Raw genomic sequence first — 21,694 nt, 5'->3', positions numbered from 1 at the left:
ACATCTCTTAACAAACTTTAAAACTCTACACACAGTTTTAGCTTTGATTCGGACACGTGTAGAGTAAACAACAGCCACAGGTGTGTGGTTCAGATCCGTTGTGCGCTCGGTGTCCTGCAGGAAAGGCCCACGGAAAGAGAGAGAGAGAGATGGATCCTCAGGTGAACTTTAAGAGCTCATTCATCCAGCCTCGCGCTGCACTCTTTATCTGCTTGCCTTTCATGTGCTTCTTCTTTGTTACCCCCACCCCCCCTTTTTAATTTGAGCCAACATCACTCGTTGCTTTCATCTTTGATTCAGAGCTTGTGTTTCTTGGCTCTCGAGGGATTTCGCTCGCTGTGTTTGGATAGCTGTACGAAGGAGGAGCCAAAAGGGAGAAAGTGGTGGCCTGGGGTGGGTTATGAAAGATGAGGGGACGGGGTTCAGAGAGAGAGAGAGAGAGAGAGAGAGTGGATGAGTGTAGGTACTCCACCCAGCCTCAGAGGGCGGCCAGGAAACGTTAGGAGAGACGTTAACACTCCACTTTCCCCAGAGAATCCGCGTGGAGAATATCCAGGTTTCACTTTCATGCTTCAATTAAGTCCCAAGAAACACCTTGTGTTTGCTGTTATTAACCTTTCAAACAAGTACAGGCCCTGGTTTACAGTAGATTTACTCTTTAAGGCAAGGTTCAAACCTCTAAAGCCCCATTAACACACTACTAACCCCTCTGTGTCTCTTTGGAGGGCCGTCTCTCTCTCCCCCACGTCGTGTTATCCGATGTGGGCATCCATTAGCAGCATCGGTAGAAGTCCTAAGACAGTGCTGCGCTTTTATAACTGGCGCAGAGCTCTTATTTAACGCTAATATCATACGTTTCCTACAAAACAAAAATGAACGTCTTTGTTGAAAAGTAATGTTTAGGTGTCTGTGCAACGTCTAAGCGCTACACTGGGTTTCTAAAGGGTTTCCAGGCTCTCCTCCTGTGGTCAGTTAGTGATCTCTGAACCCGTCCAGTCCTCTGTGAGGTTGTTGTGTGCTGAAGACCACATGTAGTATGAAAGTGGAGGTGAAGCGTTCGTTTTTTCCAGTCGTTCTTGTGTTAAACTCTCTCTGAAGGAGGGCAGACGGAGGGAGGAAGGAAGGCTGCTGCTTAACGCACATTCACTCTCCATCTTGCTTTTGTGCAGCGGATTTAAAGCCTGGGCTCGGGGCTTTGGACCAAATGCCAAGGTGTTTCTGATGTTTTATTTACACACTGTAGCTGTGAGATTTGCTTCAGACGCTCAGAGCTCAGACTTTAAACCGAGTGAACAGAGTTCTTGTTTATTTTCGATGTCTGAACACAACGGTCATTAGAGTAAACCCGAATTTAGTGTTGTTCAGATTCTCTGCCAGCTCTGGACACGTGTGTTATCAGTACGCTAACATCTAGACTGTGTGTGTGTGTACACAGCTCAGCAGAAAGCTCTGGAGCAGCACGGTCTGTACGTCCCTCCGGAGGATCGACTGTCTCCTAGTCAGCAGCCCCCATCTCCAGCTGTTAAAGGGTCCCAGAGGGTGGTAACCCTGGCCCAGCACATCAGTGTAAGTCTCTGTGTTTGTGTTTACACTGGTACATAAAGGTTTAGAGTTTGTTGTTGTGTAAAGGATAACGTCTTGAGTTTTTGAGTGCAGATGTTTGACTGCATCCTAAATCTCCCCCCTCCGCCATCTTTCAGGAGGTGATAAAGAAGGACTACATGCGTCAGTCTCAGCAGGGTCCGTCCGGAGGTCAGCCGGCGCTGCAGCCCGTGTTCGGCTTCCACAGCTCGCCGATACTAGACCTCACTCGTCCTCCGAGTGCCCCCCAGGCGCAGACGCCCTCAGAGTCTGGCAGCAGCGCCCGGTACACACCCGAGAGTCTGGCCAGCGAGAGAGAGAGGATGAGAGACAGGTAAAAAGAGCTGGAACAACTGCTGAACACCGGTGCGGTCATGCGTTTTATCTGCAACAGATATCAGGTTGTGTCTCATAATGTGTGTGTGTGTGTGTGTAACTCGCAGGTCTCCTCTTCAGAGCAAAGTGTCTCCAGTGAGTCTGTCAGCTGAGTGCATTGAGCCAGTGTCTCCAGCAGGGGGCATGTCTGAGCCAGAGTCACTGGGGGCAGCCTGTCCCACAGAACAAGCCGAGCAGGGGTATGTCTCTCACTGAACACACACTGTATCCGTCACTGCAGTGATGCTGTGTCGAGTTTATTTATAGAGCACCTTTCTCACACACAAGGGGAATTTGGAGTGTTTTGAGTCAAAAGAAACAGTAAAAAGCTGTTAAATTAAGAGCCAGGTTTATTAAAAATAAGAATAAAAGGCATTTAAAGCAATTAAAAACAGTGCATTTAAAATAAAACATGATTAAAACAATTCAAACAATTTAAATGATAAAAAAAAAAGACAATAATGAGATCAAAGTAAAGTGCTGTTACAGAACTGAAAGCGAGGAGTTGGAGCTGCTCCAACAGGAAGGTTCTCAGTCTGGTTCTGTTTAAGAGCGGCTGCTTCACCTGAGGCAGGACGAACCGGCTCATCTCTCTGTGGCAGACCATTAACAACTCCTTCAAGTCTATTCTGTAGCAGACTGGTTATATGTTATACATAACAGTGGATACGGTCTCTACACCGGGGGGCGCTGTAATCACAAGGCGGAGGCCTGATGCTGAGTAATTCTCTGCCTTTCCTCCCTCTCCCTCAGCCTGGGTTCTCGCTCTCCCGCCAGCAGCTCCCAGCCTCCTGCGTTCTTCAGCAAACTCACCGAGAGCAACTCCGCCATCGTCAAGAGCAAGAAGGAGATGATCAAGAAGATGGTGGTGGGCAACGAGAACGATTTCAGTGAGTGTCCTCTCTTTCGCTGTCCAGGCTCTCTGCAGCAGTCCCTCTGACCCCCAGAGGCTTTAACCCGGTCTCTGAAGCCCAGCCGTGTGTGTTAACACTTTTCTGTTCCTCTCTCAGACTCGGGGCAGCCAGGGACAGAGATCTTCAACATGCCGGTGTCCACCACTGCAGGTGAGACCCACTGGACACAAACAGTGCACCATGTGCTTCACAAAACATTAGAGAAAATAGACAAAATTCCATGTAAAGTTTGTACTTTTTAAAAAAGTGTTTGTTTGTATCATTCTAAATGTGTGTGTGTGTTAGGGCCAGTAAACGTGCGCAGTCACCCCGCTCCAGACACCAGCGGAAACACCATCGGCCTCGAGGCCATCATCCGTAAAGCCCTGATGGGTAAATACGACGAGCAGGCAGATGAGCGCTCTCCCTCCAGCTCTGTTTCGTCACTCGGTGCCGGAGTGACCCCTGCTGCTGCTGCTGCGGACCCTCGCTCAGACGAGGCCTATTCACTGCCCGGTACGACTCAAACACCACACACAGGGGGCGCTCCGCTCTCAGTAATGCAGCGTTAAACCAGAGCCAGGTCTGTCCTCCAAACGTAAACACAGTGAAGCAGCCTGTGATCTGCGTTTTCAGAAGTGTTTCCACATGTTGAAAACAAGCAATTATTACGGAAACATCATTTTGTTAATGAAAATGCAGTGTGTGTTGAATAAACAGTTTACACACGCTCTGAAAAATGATGCTTCTACAAGGGTTCAATCTGAGGGACCCCTTTACGATGCAGACTCTCTTTAATCGTGAAAAAGTTTCTTCAAATGTTCAGGGTTCTGTATAGAACCATTTCTTTAGTAGAGAACCCTTGTAGAACCGTCATTTTTAATAAGAATTGCGTTCCTAGTTGAACAACTGACGAATCTCTTCGCTGTGAATCTTTGTGCTGAAGCGAACGTGTGTTTGTGTTGAAGGTAAATCTAAAGGCAGTGGACGCGCTAACGGCCGTAAGACCAAGTCGCCCGGTCCTGGTCTCTCTGGAGGAGAAAGACCCTCCTCCGTGTCGTCCGTCCACTCCGAGGGAGACTGTAACCGCCGCACTCCGCTCACCAACAGAGTGTGGGAGGACAGACCCTCCTCCGCAGGTACACACACGCACATCGTAGCCTACTACAGTCCCACTGTCACGGTGCTGATCACACGCACGCCTCACTGGCTGTGTTTTGAGAAAGGAGTTATAGGAGGAGTCTTGCGTTTCATATATTAATTTGTTTTTGTGAACGGGTCACTGGGTAATTAAAGCAACAATAGGTAGATTTTTTTTTACCCTTAAATTACAGCTTCAAAATCATTGTGATGCTCCACTGGGTTGTAATAGGGAGAATAGAGCCTCTGTCTTTGCTCAGCACTGCGGAAACTGCACTATGTAACTTGTAGAGAAGGGTAGGAAACCACCCACTGCCTCCTGTTTGATTTCAGGGCAGTGCTGTCGAGGTGAATTGCACACTTCAACTGTAGAGAAATACATCTTACCTAGTGTTGCTTTAAACGTTCAGCGCTTGTTTACTCACTTGTTTTCTCTCTCTCTCTCTCTCTTTTAGGCTCCACCCCTTTCCCCTGTAACCCGTTCACCATGCAGATGCGTCTGCCCAGCGCGATGATGCCCAGTCACTCCCCCTCGCCCACGCAGCCCGGGGCCCCGGGGCCCCCCCAGAGCCAGAGGCCCTGGGACGAGGAGCCCAAACCGCTGCTGTGCTCTCAGTACGAGACCCTGTCCGACAGCGAGTGAGCTCCCGGGCCTCAGAGCAGGAACTGACATAAATAAACAACCACACGCACACGCAGCTCACACACACACATTCACACGCAGAAACACACTCACACGCATACAGAGTGATATGCAGACTGTCTTCGTATTAATGCACCTCCAAACAGTTTCTTTCCTCACACACACGCGTGCATCACTCCGTTCTTTTAATAATTCTCTAAAACACACACACACTCTCTCACACACACGCTAGGTAAACACGGATTATTAAAGGAATGTTTCGGTGAAAGATCTGATGTGCACAAGCTTACCTTCCCATAGCGAATGAGCTTCCCTCTCCCTCACACCGCGCTGGTCTCTCAGACAGCGCTGGGACTCGCTGCCCTCTGTAAACATCAACAACACTTCACTGTGTAGCTGAGCGCTACGACGCCGTCGCCCTGATTCCTGGCCTCCGTTCACAGGCTCAGAGACGTCACGGATAACGTCGAGGGTCTCTGTCGTTCCTGTTTTAGAAATGAGGGCTGAAGCTACCTTTCGGACTGAGGAGAGAGCGTCTGTGGGGGGAACTGAACGGAGGCGGCTGGCCTCTCAGCGACACGGTGGAGTTACGTTTTTAAAGCTCACGTTAACTCCATCTCTGTCCTCAACCACTTCAACGAGCCTCTGGCGGCAGTCGGAGGGAGGCTCGAGGAACATTGTGCATTCGGCTTTCCTTGAAACGTCACTGTTGCTGAAGTGTGTGAGGGCGAGAGTGTGTTTAAAACATATCCGTAGCCATTTTCCGTGAAACAGGAAGTTTGTGCACGTGCCGTCACTCCGAGTTCGCTCCTAGGACAAATCACTTTTTCTGCATCGAATTTGTTTCGTAGATCATTTTTGTCGCCTTTTCTAGGCCTCGTCTTTTTTGTTGTTGTTGTTGATATTGTGTTATTTCTGGACTCATGGGCTCCCGTAGTGTGTGTGCTCAGATATTTTTGTAGTGTGTTCTCCACCCGAAAGCTCAGGATACACACTTCCATACTGCAGTCCCAGCGGCCAACGGCTTTCACAGAACACAACGTACACACACTTCGTCTCTGTTTTCTTTAGCAAATGCGCGCACACACACACACACACACACTCGTACACACTGTGGGGCAAATCTGCGGCTATGCACTTTCTGTCTTTAAATCTCAGCTGCTGCTGGCGTCGCTTTGAGTCAGAAGCTCCTTTCCTTTCAGAACGAGGCCCGTGACTGAGGCGCGGTGTGTTTTGGTGTCGTTAACGCGACCCTGTGCAGTGTGTGTGGACCAGTGTCGTAGAGACAGACGAAAGCGTGGAAAGCGGTGGTCGGTTTTAGAGGGACTTTGTTGTTGCTACATTAGGGGGAGTTTACATGGGGGGGGCCATATCATTGGTTTACAGGGTACATACACCATGTGTTTTTATTTGATGTCATGGAACCGTTGTTGTTTCCTGCGCTCGCTCCGTCTCTCGTTGTAAGAATCACCTCTAGTTTGAACGTTACCGGTTGATAGTTGAGACGTTTGTTTTGTTGTTTTCTCACTAATTCTGTTTGTGTTTTTCTATATGAACTTTGTAAACATTGTTAGTGTTCTGGGTTTTTGTAACGTTTCGGTTTATTAAGCACTTGGCCAGCGGACGGTTCTCGTCGGCCTCTCCTTTAAACGCCGACTTAAAACTTAACAAACGCAACTGTTGTTGTTGTTTTTGTTTTAGTTTTCCTTTTTTTTTTTTACACATTTCACTTTGTTATTCAGTGTTGTTCTTTTGTATTGGTTTATTTTCTTATTGTTTTCGGCGTGTCACCTTAAAATACAAGAAAAGCAGAAAGGAAATGAAGTCCAGCGACAATCACAGACAGCGGGAGGAGACAAGGAGGAGGAAGCTGAGCTGGACACATGGACGTTATCGTAACGAAAAAGCTGCTTTTGTTTTTAATTTTTAAAAAGTTGTGTCCCCAAAGTCCTCAACTGCTACAAACCTGAACTGAACGAAAGCCATGTCCCTGGACACTTCCCGCTGCTCTTTAAGGATCAAATTTGAGTGGACTCTCTGTTTTTTGATTGGACTGCGGCTCCGAGCGCTCTCCGGAGTGACCCACGGGGATCGGATCTCGCTCCGTTTCTTACGTACACCTCATCTGTAACAGACCCCTTTCTGTGGAGAGTTTAAACAACAACAGACTTTTTACTGAACTTCCGAGTGACTGCGCACAACCTTCATTTCTCCTCCGGGTTCCCTCCGTTTCTCGGACGTCCTGCGGAGAGGAGAAACTCCTAACGAATCCCCTACAGCTTCAGAGAAGAATCGCAGCTGAATCGTCACACTAAAGCTCCGCCCCCGTCCCCCACCCCCCGATCTGCGTCGGTCCGTTCCGCGGCGGTGGGCCTCGGTCGTTTTGCATGTGCATTAGATATTAACCGATCCTTTTTATTACTCTTATTCTTCTCGTTTCTGACACTCATTTGCTGCGTCTCGATGCAGAAGACCCCTGAGCACTGACACGTGACGAACATTAATCAGCAGCAGGTTTTAATCCGTTCCCTCGGCGGAGGCGGCGAGTGGGAATCTGCTGGAATCGCAGCCGTAGTGAAGGAGCGAGGAGAGGAAACCGAGGAGTTCCCGAGTCTCTTTGGTAAACGATGCTTGTCGTTGTTGGTCAGTCGTGGTGAATTTTCTCGTGTTTTTTTTTTTGTCTGTGGGGCTCTACATCGCAGGCTTGGTTTCGCTGCGGAGGCTGAGATCTGTCTGAGACACGGTTGTGGTACGACTCTCTCTGCACTCGGCGGCGACCGGCCTGAGATACGAGGACAGCCTTTTGTTTTATTCTCCTTCGTCGCTAAAAGAGAACTCGAATAAACCCAGACGGGACTGTAATCACAATTGGCATCGAGTTAAAACGGGAAACGTGGCCCGACATCGTCCCTCAGTGCTTTTAGGAGGAAGAGGGAGGGAAGGGGTGGGAGCGGTGGGGGGTGGCAATCTTGGCTAATTTTGTACAACCATATTGTGCTCTCTCTTTTTTTTTTTAGTTGTTATTAATATTCCAGCCCACTGTATTATACTGAGGAGTGTAAATAGGCCGAAGAGGATGTACATATTTATGTGATTTGCTGCAAGGTTGATATTCACAGAGAAAACTGTTCACACTGTTGTATTTCAACATGGCCACCAGCAAAGCTTTGTGGATAGCAGTGTAAAAACGAAACAAAAAAAGAACAGACACTGCCTTAATGTTTAAATAAAAAGCTTATTGCCATTGACCTGTGCAGCGTCCGTTCTTTGCTCTGTGTGGTGTGTGTGTGTGTGTGTTCTATGAGGTGTGTGTGCTGTAGTACGGAGTACTGAACTCCTGAGTGTGACTTTAGAAACCCAGTGAGACCCAAAATGTCCAAGTCCACATTTAAGAAAGTGGTTTTTCTGGTTCATTTTTTACCGCAGTGACTCCGCCCCCTCCTCGTAGGTTCCTGGGATAGGTTCCTTAGCTGTGTGATGTCAGAAACCCGAGGTGCTGACAGGAGACTGGGGTATAGACTTTATATTAGTGTCTTCTAATTGTTAAAACACTGAACACTGGGTTTACTCAGTCTTTAAGCGACTGGGAGAGTCCGATCTCTTCATGTTTGTGGACGTTTACGACGCCGTTAAAACGCAGCGGCTGTCCTTCACACGGTGGGAAAACGCCATGAATCACGGACCAAAAGAAATGCTCCAAAATGACTCGGGAATATAATATTTTTATATTGATTTCCAATGAAATAAAAACACTACAGCGATGATGTAATAGTTTTTCAATACTTCAACCACAAGGGGGCGCAGGAGGGTGCTGTACATTTCCACAGCTGTGTGCTGCTCTGTGCTTTACCTCCTGCTCCTGAGAGAGAGAGAGGGAGAGCGAGCCACAGCTGGTTGCAGTGGAAACTGACGCAGGAGTCTCTTTCCTTCCTCGGTTTAAATTTCCCTGTGTTTGCTTTGGTTTCTTGGGCTTTTTGGGCTTGAATTTTCGTTTCGTTTCACTCACAAATGAGAGTTTGAAGGCAGTGAATGAAGTGCTTGAAAGAAACAAATCAAAAGGTAGAGTTTGGGGTTTTATTTTGTTCAAATTAAGGTATGCACTTCTTTCTTAAATTATTTACTAAACTCTTATTCCAAAAAAAATAATAACAAAGGAGCAAAAAGCTGGGAATTATACAAAAATATAAAGAGCATCATTAAGTGCCTTATGCAACATATACATCAGGAAAGTACTGTACAGAGAAGAGAGAAAAACTTTACCCCCCCCCCCCCATTAGAGCTTTAGACCCTCCCTGGGACCTGAAGAAACCTTCCGCTCACTTTCTGAAGATCCTTTCTCACCGACTTCACATTGTCCATCAGTTCCAGTCTTTTCCTGTGGTTTATCTCCCTCCCCTCCTCAGAACGTGTAACTGAGGCATGCGTCTCTTTCAATGAGCTCCACTCATCTTTCGTTTCTTCACGGTGACCACCGTTCCACTGCGTAAATGACCTCCCGCCCCAGGAGTGTCTTCGGGTTCAAACCAATTCTCTCAAAAACATTTAGATTTGAATGAAGACCAACCACCTCCAATCACACAGCGCAGAAACCAGCCCCCTCTCAACCCTCTGACCTGCCCCCTTCGCCCTTGGCATTGAGGATGATGACCTTGGGCTCCTCGCTGATCTCTGATTGGTCAGAGGCTCACTGACAGGTTTCAGAGCGAGCGAGTATCGTAAAGACTAGTATCACAGTAACAGTGATGCAGTGGTCACTTACACTGTGACGTCATGTTTGTTTTTGAGACACCGACTTTAGATTTGATTGGCTACAATGTGAAGGACTGGCGCCCCCTCCAGGGTGTGTTCCTGGGGTGCACCCAGTCATTGCGGGTAGGCTTCGGACTCACCGCGAGCCTGGACTGATTAGGGGTTACAGACAATGAATGAATGAATGAATGAAATATGAATAGAATATTTATCTGCTCCTGAACCAACAAACATTTACAAAGACTTTTAGAGCCATTTAAATAAGAAATAAAGGAATATATAGCGAGTATTTTGGCATAATATTATAAGCAAAAAGTCACTGTGCTCCAGTAAAAACACACGCCCGTTCTTCCCCGTGGTTTCTCTGATAACAGTCTGACTCCAGTAATGAGAACTAGTTTCTATTTGAATGTGTTTTCTGTCCTTTATGACGTTTAAAACACTTTCTTTCCACCGGTCAGCTTCGTTTTTGTGACTAAACCTCGGCACCGGCTCTTTACACACACTCTACCGTAAAACACAGTGTAGACGAGCAAGCGCAGTCAACAGTGACTTTACCTTCTCCAGGGACTACCTTCTCAAAATGGCTCCTAAACGCCGTCGTGTTTCATATGTTATTAAATGACACTGAAGTTCAGTGTAAACTTCGCATGTTTAACAATCTTTAAAAGTGGGATTCTCACGTCCCTGCCCTCAGCTCACCTCCCAATGCCAAGGACCCCCCCCCCTCCTCCCCCAGAGCCAGAGGTTTAGGTTCAGGACTCAACAAACAGCTGAAGAGTGGTTCATCATCAACAATGCCCAGTCAAACCCAAGCCTCTGGAACTCCTCTGTTCTCTGAACTCCAGCCCGGATCATTAACGCAGTCCAAACCCTGACCAGGACTAACCCCCAGACTGGTTTGAGGGCAAGGATCTGGACCGCATTAAAAAAAAACACGTTGATTTGAACCCTTCCTTTTCTTTGTGTTGCACAAAATCTTTGGTCCGAACTTTCAAGAGCTCCTCGCCTTCGACTCTTCAACCCCTCGGTTCCACCACGACCACCGCCCCAAAGAGTAAGAACATGCAAAACGGAAAATAAAGCCCCTAGTCTTCAGAATAAGTGCAATCAGGCGTTTGTGAAGTTTCCAGGATGCTGTTCTGGGATCAGTTGTGTTTTTAAAGCTCTGAGGCCTTGTGTAGCTTTGTAGTAGACTGTAGTCTTTACTCCACAGTGGAGTGCGTTCTCAGCAAAAATGAGTAAATAAAGAGAGACAAATCAAAAATATACGCTTTACCCACCTCCCGACTGCTATCATATGAAAATAAAAACTATTAGAAACCAATAAAAGAATCTGACACAGCAACAGATGCAGATTCCACACGGGAGTCTTCCACAGTCAGCGGAGCATCTCTGCTCCAGAAACTCCTCAGAAAACAACAGATCTCCATCAAGAGAAAAGATTTAGACTCGGATTTCTGAATATTTACAGTTTGCTTTTCCTCCAATTCAGTTTCTGATCCGGATTCTTCTACGACACGAACAAAACCCACTGCAACAGGAAACACGCGCCGGCTCCGTCCCCATCGCTCGCTCCTCCAGAGAGCAGAGGGAGAAGAGTGTTCCTCCTCTCTCCCCCCCGTCCCTGCCCCTCTCAGAGCGTCTCCGTGTAGATGATGCAGGGGCTGGTGTCCTCGCCGGACTGGAGCCGGACCGTGGAGGTGAACCAGCGCTGCGCGGGGCCTCGGCTGGGGTTGTAGGTGAGGGTGGTGCGGTAGGTGCTGCGCATGTGTTTGGGGAAGACGATGGCCGTGCTCTGGTGCTGCAGAGGCCTGTGCCGAGGCTGGAGATGGACCTCGGTCTTGTAGCTGCGCCACGTGCAGTCCCGCACCGCCACCACCGTCTCGCTGTAGGACGTCACCGTGGGAACCTGGGGGCAGTAAACCTGCTCGCGGTAGTGTCGGTCCGAGCCGTATTTCACAGCAGAACTGAACCTGGGGGAGCAACAACACACACGTCAATGTCTCGGGAAAGAGCTCCGTCACTCCACAGAACACAGTTCCGCTGCTCCACGGACCGGGGCTCGGACTTCTGTTCCAGGGGGGCGTGTAATTTAAAGGAACGCCAAGTTAGATTTTGTGCTTTTGCTCCTGGGCTCCCCCTGCTGTTGGAGTTTAACTCACTTTCATGAAATTGAGAGGGAAACGGGGTGCTCTCCTACCCTCTGCTAATAGTTACACAGTGCAGTTTCTGCAGTGCTTGAGCCCAGAAAAGCAGAGGCTCTTTTCTCGCTATTAGAGCTCAGCGGAGCATCACAATGGTTTTGAAGCTGTAAAAATACTACCTAGTGTTACTTTAAAGTCGGTGAATTTTAGATCACCAGCACACCCCCCCCCCCCCCCCCCCCCACACACACACACACTTAAAGCTGTGCTGAGAGTATGCACCACAGCAGTAAAACCTGGGGCTGTTGACTTACAGCAGTGAAATGATGGTGATTTACTTCATTAACTCTTTCCGATGAATGAGTGATGAACAGTGTTCACTTACTTCAACTCCTGGGCGGGTCTGGGGTTGACCTCGATGCTTTCTCCGTAAACCACAGGGTACAAGCGAGCCTTGGTGTCCCCCTGAGTGTTCAGCAGCAGGTACGGGAGCTGGACACAGAGCGAGAACAGAATCAGTGCATCGTCTACGACACAGTAACTTCGGTGTTGTTGGTTTAAAAGGTGGGGCACTGAGGCGGAGGACACCGTCTGATCTCTTTAGGGACGCCTGAGTGCGTGCAGTGGGAAAGTATTTACACACAGGTGTCTGGTGTGTGTGTGCCAGGAATGTATCACAATGTGGGGACCAGAACCTCTCTCCACACTGACACTGTGGGGACTTGTGTTAAAGCTGGCGGTCCCCACAATGTCAAACGTTGTATTTTAAGGTTAGGGTTCAGTTAGAAGTTAAAGTAGAGTTCACAGGTTTAAGATTGGAGGGTGTGGGCATGTTTTTGTTGAGTTGTGAGGACATTTTTGGTGCTCGTCAAGTTCAAATATATTTTATATAAAAGCTGCTACTTTAACGTGAAAATCTGAAGGGATATGATTTACTTTTAGTAACTGATTTTTTTACTGGAGGTCCTCAGAAGTGTAGTTGAACGAACACGTGTGTGTGTGTTATGGCTCCACCTGCTCTAGTCATCATCAAAACACTCAGCAGCCAGCACACGCTCACACTGCAACACACACACACACACACTTCGTCCTCCACACACTCTCACGTTCTGTCTGTGACTAAATCAGACGCTCTGTCCTCAGTGAATCGGACCACTGCTCGTCTGCTGCGCCGCGGGGCGTCTGTCTGCACTCTTCAGGCTCCAGAAAGTTCCGGAGAAATGTTTGGTGTTGGGCTTAAAGTAGCTATATCTCATTGTTGTTTATGAGTCCTCAATCTACCACAGGGTGTGTCCCCGCCTTGCGCCCAGGGATTCCGGGTAGACTCCGGTCCCACTGCGACCCTGAACCGGACCGTGATTACAGACGGAGGACTAAAGCAGCTGCAAAAACAAGTGCCTGTTCTCCTCCTCCCCCCCGCGCCGAGGAGCAGATACTGTGACCGCAGCATGGCTCCGTGCAAACACAATGTCAAATCAATGACAGCGTCTGCTGTTTATTAACTCTCCCCAACAACAACAACACACAGAGTGAGTGAGAGAGAGAGAGAGGGAGGGGTGAAAGTCTAGTTATGCAACCGGCTGCAGTGGCTCCTGTTAGCGCCGGACCTCAAAAATAGATCCAGGAGATTGTTCTTAGCGGCCAAAAGCAAACAACCTCAAAATAGATCAGCGGCCGTTCAACACCAGCCTCCTGCAGCAGACGAGTGCAGACCCTCCTCACAACAATAACACTCCTGCTGAGGGGGAGATAACAGGGTTAATGATATGCAAATGAGCTTCTAACCAGTCACCGGCTCTTCACCGTCTCAGACGTTAGCTATGAGTAACCGAGAGTGTCACAACAGGAAACAGGACCCTTTCCCTGCTGCAGTAGGTTGTAGCTGCACCTGTAACAGCTCTCCTCTGTGCCACGCTGGAACACGCGAAGCTTATAAACAGGAACTGTAGGTCTGTGGGGGCCTCTTTCCCATCGACCACAGCATGAAGCTCTGGAACTGTTCACTTGGCCACAGCTGCGTCTCCAAAACTCATCCCCAGCACATCCACGCAGCTGTAAATAACCCTAATTAAATGCAGAATTAAAGCTTCCTCGATCTGCCGCAGCGTGTGTGGTGCTGGTGTCTGGAGATCGCTGCATTTGTTTTGCAGCTTTGAGGCCAACACTTTAACCCTGCAGAGTTCATTCATTGTCTGTAACCCTTATCCAGTTCACTGGGCGCAAGGCGGGGGCGCTGTTCCTTCACAGGGCGACACACACTCACACATTCCCCTGTAGCCTTCTCCTCTGGTCATTAACTCAACCCCTAAAAGCTCTTCTCTGTGAGAGTGACAGACGCAGAAGATATTTTCAAGAATCACACCTCTTATCATTTAATCCCCGACGCTCCCTTTGTCTTGAAAGCCCGGCCCTGCGAGTCTGTGTGATGTAAGAAACCCTGCCTGTCTGAGTCTGCCCCTGAGGCCCTGTCCACACAGATTTTCCTCATGTCCTTTTTGAAAATATCCCTGTGCAGATGAAAACAAAAACAGCTGTGTTATCATCCGGAGGAAACCCACGCAGACACATAGAGAACACACCACACTCCTCACAGACAGTCACCTGAAGGAAACCCACGCAGACACAGGGAGAACACACCACACTCCTCACAGACAGTCACCCGGAGGAAACCCACGCAGATACAGGGAGAACACACCACACTCCTCACAGACAGTCACCCGGAGGAAACCCACACAGACACAGAGAGAACACACCACACTCCTCACAGACAGTCACCCGGAGGAAACCCACGCAGACACAGGGAGAACACACCACACTCCTCACAGACAGTCACCCGGAGGAAACCCACACAGACACAGGGAGAACACACCACACTCCTCACAGACAGTCACCCGGAGGAAACCCACACAGACACAGGGAGAACACACCACACTCCTCACAGACAGTCACCCAGAGGAAACCCACACTCCTGAATCCTGTTATTGTTTCTGACTCTACTTCTGTATCTGCTTTCGCTTTCTGAGCTGCGTTTGTCTTCAGAGCGCCAGTGTAACACTGAAGAACGCGTGTGGAATGACAGACTGCGTTTAGAATAAGAGCAGACCTGTATAAATTAGTCTTTTCACGGTTCACTTTAAGCCGCTGGAGGACGTTATGCCTTGTGTTCAGACAAGTGCGAGCACGCCTCCGTAGCAAGTGGAAAGAGGAGTGCCACAGTAATCATTTACACAGAGCAGGAGGCCGGCAGAGAGGCATGCACTGCTACGTGACTCAGGGCTGTTTTCCACACAATACACAGCCAACACCATCCACAACGAGCCTAACGACAGCGGAGAGGCGGCAGGACGTCTTACAGCAGAGTGTTTACGTGTTTGTCTGCTTCCACTCAAAGACCTGCCTTCAGCGCTCTCACAGCTACTGCACATTCAAATATACTACATCTCCTGCAGCACACTGGGGTTCCCGTCCCTGCCCAGGTGACCAAAGATCAGGGCTCTTAAAACACCATACTCAGGATTGTAATTTAATGCCCTCATCTGTTTGCAAGCTCTCTGCGCTGGTTACCTGCTTGGAAAAAGCTCCAGCGTCTGTACGCAACCCTGGCTCTGTAAAGGGGAAAAAGAGTAAGGGTCTCTCTCTCTCTCTCTCTCAGCCAAGAAACGGCATCTGGAGCATGAAAAAAGATGAGGACTTGGTTCTATTTCTGCTCTATTATATTGACTCAATTCTGCTGTTACTGTTACGTTACTTAAGGTGGAACTGACTCAAGTCGAGAGAGCGCTAACTGCATGAAAGTAAACACAGAGCGAAGCTGCTACAAAACTAAACAGCTCGAGTTACACGAGTTTCTGTGGGGATTCAAACAGTGAATAAACACTTACAGACAACTACACTTCAGACACCAACAAGATACAGTCGCTTCTTACTCACACACACCGCTCCACCTTAAAAGATAGTCGCTTCTTACTCACACACACCGCTCCACCTTAAAAGATAGTCGCTTCTTACTCACGCACGCCGCTCCACCTTAAAAGATAGTCGCTTCTTACTCACGCACGCTGCTCCACCTTAAAAGATAGTCGCTTCTTACTCACGCACGCCGCTCCACCTTAAAAGATAGTCGCTTCTTACTCACGCACGCCGCTCCACCTTAAAAGATAGTCGCTTCTTACTCACGCACGCCGCTCCACCTTAAAAGATAGTCGCTTCTTACTCACGCACGCCGCTCCACCTTAAAAGATACAGTCGCTTCTTACTCACACACACCGCTCCACCTTAAAAGATAGTCGCTTCTTACTCACGCACGCCGCTCCACCTTAAAAGATAGTCGCTTCTTACTCACGCACGCTGCTCCACCTTAAAAGATAGTCGCTTCTTACTCACGCACGCCGCTCCACCTTAAAAGATAGTCGCTTCTTACTCACGCACGCCGCTCCACCTTAAAAGATACAGTCGCTTCTTACTCACGCACACCGCTCCACCTTAAAAGATAGTCGCTTCTTACTCACGCACGCCGCTCCACCTTAAAAGATACAGTCGCTTCTTACTCACGCACGCCGCTCCACCTTAAAAGATAGTTGCTTCTTACTCACGCACACCGCTCCACCTTAAAAGATACAGTCGCTTCTTACTCACGCACACCGCTCCACCTTAAAAGATACAGTCGCTTCTTACTCACACACACCGCTCCACCTTAAACAATGCAGAGCTTCTGAATGAATACAGACACTGAGGGGAGAGTATGTTTTGCTGTGAGGTTGCTAGAGATTTTTAAAGCCCTTTAGTATTGGAACAGTGGAGTGGTGGACGAGCTGGAGTGGTGTTTGTGAACCACAGCTACTCGTCACCCATCAGTATCTCACCTCGCTCATGCTCTGGTGGCTGAACGCCAGCACATCCTCACAGCAAGGTTCCTAGAGCTCTTCTAACTACCCGCTCACACCCTTCATTTTCAGAAGGAATGTTGGGAGAGGGCATGTGTCCACTGTCAGCTCAGGACTGTAACCTTTTCAGTGTGAGAAATAAGAGCTAGCGGCGCGGCGTGTGTCCTCACACTCTGTAACGTGAGCGTGGGCAGTCGAGTACAGGAGCGAAGGGCTGGAAGATACCACACGGATCAAACCAACAGCACAGTGTGATCCTAGTGTACCGTCTGCCCAAAGAAAAACGGGAATCTCCAAATTTGTAACGTTACAGAAGAAAAAGACTTTGTCCCAAATGATTTTAGAGCATTTCTATTGGTCCATTCATCACAAAACTACACATCTACGATATTAGAGTGTTCATTAAACAAAGGTCACGACCCCAGTGCCACCGAGAGCTGCTGCTTTGCACCAGAACCACACCTGAGAGGGTCTGGACTGGACTGTTTTATACCAGAAGAGTTCAAATCCAGATCTTTAGCTCGGGTTCCAGGGTGGGATTTTAAAAACAGGTGGCTGTTATGACTCTATAGCTGTCATTGCTCATGCACCTGACCGGCCCAGTCCACTCATACCGCATGGAGACTGTAAAATCCCGGCCTGGAACCTGGATCCAAGTTCCAGATTTGAAGACTTCTCTGTTAGACCGCTCCCATCAGAAGATCTCAAACGGTAAACAAACCACTTCAGTCAAAGAGACACTGATTCGCCGAGATACCGTCGTCATGGTTATACACTCATTGTACTGTGTAGTGGATAACACTGCTACCTCACACACAGAAGAGGGTTCAGTTCCCCACTCTGGTTAATTAACAATGAGAGTCCTCATTGCCCCTGGTGCACGGACGTGTGCGTGTGTGTGTGTGTGTGTGTGAATGTAAAAGGTTGATCGGTCAAAAGAGGAACACAGATCTGTTACAGTTCACAAGCTCAGACAAGGTCAACTTGTTTACACAACTCTCTCTTCTTCTCACACACACACACACACACACATTCCTTTGTAATATTTGTGCTGATATCTGCTGGTGAAAGAGCAAGTCTATTGTTTTCCAGTCGAGTTCGAGCTTCAGTTGGGCGTGAGATTTTAGTCTGAAGCAGAGTTTGTTCTCTTCAGAGCCTCAGTGAACACACCGCGCGTCCGAAACTGGCCCGAGCTGAAGACAATGAGGTCTGAAGTGTGGCCCAAAGCGGCCCGGTCTCACCCCAGATACAGCAGCTAAAAGTGTGTGTTTTTTACCTGTGATCTAAACACACCGTGGTCCTCCTCCATGTTCCGATTAAACACATACTCCACAGTGACTTTATTTTATACGACGGACAGCAGCCAAACCCTCCCCCACCGCTGTGATGATGTAACACTATGTAAATGAGGTGCTGGAACATGTCAATGCAGATTTTACCACAATATTTACTTAAATATCACCGACGCCCCAACCATCGCCAAGAAATCTATCAAACACACTACTGCAGTCACGCCCTGGAACAGTTCACTATTGGATCATACATCTATCTGCTTCCATCACAAAGTCCTTCAGCAGCAATCACCCTCCACACCCAGCCCAGGGGTAAACATGGAGCACTGATACAATACACAGCAGCAAAACAGAGCCTACCTGGAATCATTGAGCGCAAGGTGGGAATACACCCTGGAGGGGGCGCCAGTCCTTCACAGGGCAACACACACTCACACATTCACTCACACACTCACACCTACGGACACTTTTGAGTCACCAATCCACCTACCAACGTGTGTTTTGGGACCGTGGGAGGAAACCGGAGCACCCGGAGGAAACCCACGCAGACACAGGGAGAACACACCACACTCCTCACAGACAGTCACCCGGAGGAAACCCACGCAGACACAGAGAGAACACACCACACTCCTCACAGACAGTCACCCAGAGGAAACCCACGCAGACACAGGGAGAACACACTCCTCACAGACAGTCACCCAGAGGAAACCCACACAGAAACAGGGAGAACACACCACACTCCTCACAGACAGTCACCCGGCGGAAACCCATGCAGACACAGAGAGAACACACCACACTCCTCACAGACAGTCACCCGGAGGAAACCCACGCAGACACAGGGAGAACACACCACACTCCTCACAGACAGTCACCCGGAGGAAACCCACGCATACACAGGGAGAACACACCACACTCCTCAAAATCAGTCACCCGGAGGAAACCCACGCAGACACAGGGAGAACACACCACACTCCTCACAGACAGTCACCCGGAGGAAACCCACGCAGACACAGGGAGAACACACCACACTCCTCACAGACAGTCACCCGGAGGAAACCCACGCAGACACAGGGAGAACACACCACACTCCTCACAGACAGTCACCCGGAGGAAACCCACACAGACACAGAGAGAACACACCACACTCCTCACAGACAGTCACCCGGAGGAAACCCACACAGACACAGGGAGAACACACCACACTCCTCACAGACAGTCACCCGGAGGAAACCCACGCAGACACAGGGAGAACACACCACACTCCTCACAGACAGTCACCTGGAGGAAACCCACACAGACACAGAGAGAACACACCACACTCCTCACAGACAGTCACCCGGAGGAAACCCACACAGACACAGAGAGAACACACCACACTCCTCACAGACAGTCACCCGGAGGAAACCCACGCAGACACAGGGAGAACACACTACACTCCTCACAGACAGTCACCCGGAGGAAACCCACACAGACACAGAGAGAACACACCACACTCCTCACAGACAGTCACCCGGAGGAAACCCACACAGACACAGAGAGAACACACCACACTCCTCACAGACAGTCAACCGGAGGAAACCCACACAGACAGTGTTTCCAGACGAAGGAAGACGTGTGTGTGATGTGAAAGATGCTGCTGTAAAGAGGTGAGTGAGGATAAAACACCAGGGGAGGACTCACCAGTTTCCCCTCTCTGCTGTCCTTCCTGCAGTGTGTGTGAGTGAGCGTTTCTGTGGGAGTGGAGCAGCTGCTGGCCCTCTGCTCGGGGGACAGGGAGTAGAAGGGTGGGCTCGGGCTTGGCGGCAGCCCGGAGTCGGGACTGTCCAGCAGCCCCTCGCGGTTCTTTCCTTTCAGACTCTCATCCATCGCCTGCAGGTGTAGATGCCCCACCATTTCTGGAAGAGCTCAAAACGGGTGGAGAACACAAACACGATCCAGGCGCTGGTTCGTCTCTTTTAGATGGAGATGGAGCTCTGTCACGGCTCTCCGCCAAATCCCATCATACGGTTGCTCTGGAAAGAGATTATAAAGCATCAGAGATATGGCAGAGCTAGCAGCATGGCCAAAAGTGTGTAGACACTACTGATAGTGTGGGACGCTCTGGAGCAGCTGCACATGACGTTAATGCCACCATAGTCAATGCCAAGCGCCGGCTAGAGATGTACACAGCCCAGCAACTGATACAAGAGCAAAGTGGGAACAAGCTGCCGATAAATGCCCTTCGTTTCCAAAGAAACAGAATTAGAAGGTGTCTACAAAGCTCTGAACCGACTGGGGATCGTCTAAATATCTGTTTAACGTAAAAATCTGTTTAAAAAAAGAGGTGTGAAGAGAGAAGTCGAACCCAGTGGGACTCAGCTAAAGGAGAATAAGGACCTGAAAGTTAAGCACTAAAATAGATCTGACTTTTAAAACGGCTCACGTTTCCTTACAACGCACCCCTCGCTTTTAGACACAAATTATATCTCGTTTTTATTTGTAAAATGTAATATTTCTGTTCATGAGTTTGAAGCGAGGCCTTGTTTAGTCCCTCAGCTGCTGAAGTAAAGCCCTGAGACTTTAGCAGCGGCCCGACGATGTGTTTAATGCGTTTAGACACAAGACACAGTCTTTCACACATTAGTAAGATGCTAAAGTCTGAGAGAGCGGTGTTCAGTAACTGGTTTTATGTGTGTGTGTGTGTGTGTGTGTGTGTACAATGTTTTTAAATTTTCTGATGTATGTTACAGAGTAAAGGAATCTACTTTTACCTCGGTTTGTTTTTTACGGTTAGAGACAGAGATAAGGACTTTAAAGCCACACAGAAGCAGGCTTCAGAGAAAACTGTTTACGTTTACAATTAATTACAGTGTTGAGTTCATTAGCGAATAAACCAATGAGAGTCTATGAGAGACTGGTACTGACTGTCTCACACACACCACCTACCTGTCTCACACTACCTACCTGTCTCACACACCACCAACCTGTCTCACACTACCTACCTGTCTCACACACCACCAACCTGTCTCACACTACCTACCTGTCTCACACACCACCAACCTGTCTCACACTACCTACCTGTCTCACACTACCTACCTGTCTCACACACCACCAACCTGTCTCACACTACCTACCTGTCTCACACACCACCAACCTGTCTCACACTACCTACCTGTCTCACACACCACCAACCTGTCTCACACTACCTACCTGTCTCACACACCACCTACCTGTCTCACACTACCTACCTGTCTCACACACACCACCTACCTGTCTCACACACACCACCTACCTGTCTCACACACACCACCTACCTGTCTCACACACACCACCTACCTGTCTCACACACACCACCTACCTGTCTCACACTACCTACCTGTCTCACACTACCTACCTGTCTCACACACCACCTACCTGTCTCACACACCACCTACCTGTCTCACACACACTACCTACCTGTCTCACACACACTACCTACCTGTCTCACACACCACTAACCTGTCTCACACACCACTAACCTGTCTCACACACCACCTACCTGTCTCACACACACTACTAACCTGTCTCACACACACTACTAACCTGTCTCACACACCACCAACCTGTCTCACACACACTACCTACCTGTCTCACACACACTACTAACCTGTCTCACACACACTACTAACCTGTCTCACACACCACCAACCTGTCTCACACACACTACCTACCTGTCTCACACACACTACCTACCTGTCTCACACACCACCTACCTGTCTCACACACCACTAACCTGTCTCACACACCACCTACCTGTCTCACACACACTACTAACCTGTCTCACACACACTACTAACCTGTCTCACACACACTACTAATCTGTCTCACACACACTACCCAACTGTCTCACATATTACTTACCTGTCTCACACGCTGCCTGTCTCACACACTACCATACCTCACACACTGCCTGACTGTCTCACACATTACTTACCTGTCTCACCCACTAACGAAACTCTCTGATAAACAGACT

General features: G+C 48.9%; 2 protein-coding genes across 5 annotated transcripts in view; one reads left to right on the top strand and one right to left on the bottom strand.

Annotated features, from left to right (window-relative positions):
- Window positions 1–7,876, top strand: part of ncor2 (nuclear receptor corepressor 2) — a 69,947-nt gene extending 62,071 nt beyond the window's left edge. For all 3 annotated transcript variants that reach the window (XM_066644774.1, XM_066644775.1, XM_066644773.1), the window contains 8 exons: window positions 1,436–1,566; window positions 1,701–1,915; window positions 2,025–2,156; window positions 2,710–2,846; window positions 2,967–3,020; window positions 3,156–3,365; window positions 3,818–3,988; window positions 4,445–7,876. In XM_066644774.1, coding sequence (XP_066500871.1) covers window positions 1,436–1,566; window positions 1,701–1,915; window positions 2,025–2,156; window positions 2,710–2,846; window positions 2,967–3,020; window positions 3,156–3,365; window positions 3,818–3,988; window positions 4,445–4,632 — 1,238 coding nt within the window. In that variant the 3' untranslated portion in view covers window positions 4,633–7,876. The remainder of the gene's footprint in view (window positions 1–1,435; window positions 1,567–1,700; window positions 1,916–2,024; window positions 2,157–2,709; window positions 2,847–2,966; window positions 3,021–3,155; window positions 3,366–3,817; window positions 3,989–4,444) is intronic.
- Window positions 7,877–8,718: 842 nt separating this feature from the next.
- Window positions 8,719–21,694, bottom strand: part of rflna (refilin A) — a 13,495-nt gene continuing 519 nt past the window's right edge. For both annotated transcript variants that reach the window (XM_066644777.1, XM_066644779.1), the window contains exons 2-4: window positions 19,384–19,715; window positions 11,914–12,020; window positions 8,719–11,357 (exon numbers count right to left, since the gene is read on the bottom strand). In XM_066644777.1, coding sequence (XP_066500874.1) covers window positions 11,018–11,357; window positions 11,914–12,020; window positions 19,384–19,596 — 660 coding nt within the window. In that variant the 5' untranslated portion in view covers window positions 19,597–19,715 and the 3' untranslated portion in view covers window positions 8,719–11,017. The remainder of the gene's footprint in view (window positions 11,358–11,913; window positions 12,021–19,383; window positions 19,716–21,694) is intronic.

This window comes from Hoplias malabaricus, chromosome 14 (assembly GCF_029633855.1).
Source record: "Hoplias malabaricus isolate fHopMal1 chromosome 14, fHopMal1.hap1, whole genome shotgun sequence".
NCBI classification, from domain to species: domain Eukaryota; kingdom Metazoa; phylum Chordata; class Actinopteri; order Characiformes; family Erythrinidae; genus Hoplias; species Hoplias malabaricus.
This window is presented reverse-complemented; position numbering and strand designations above follow the sequence as displayed.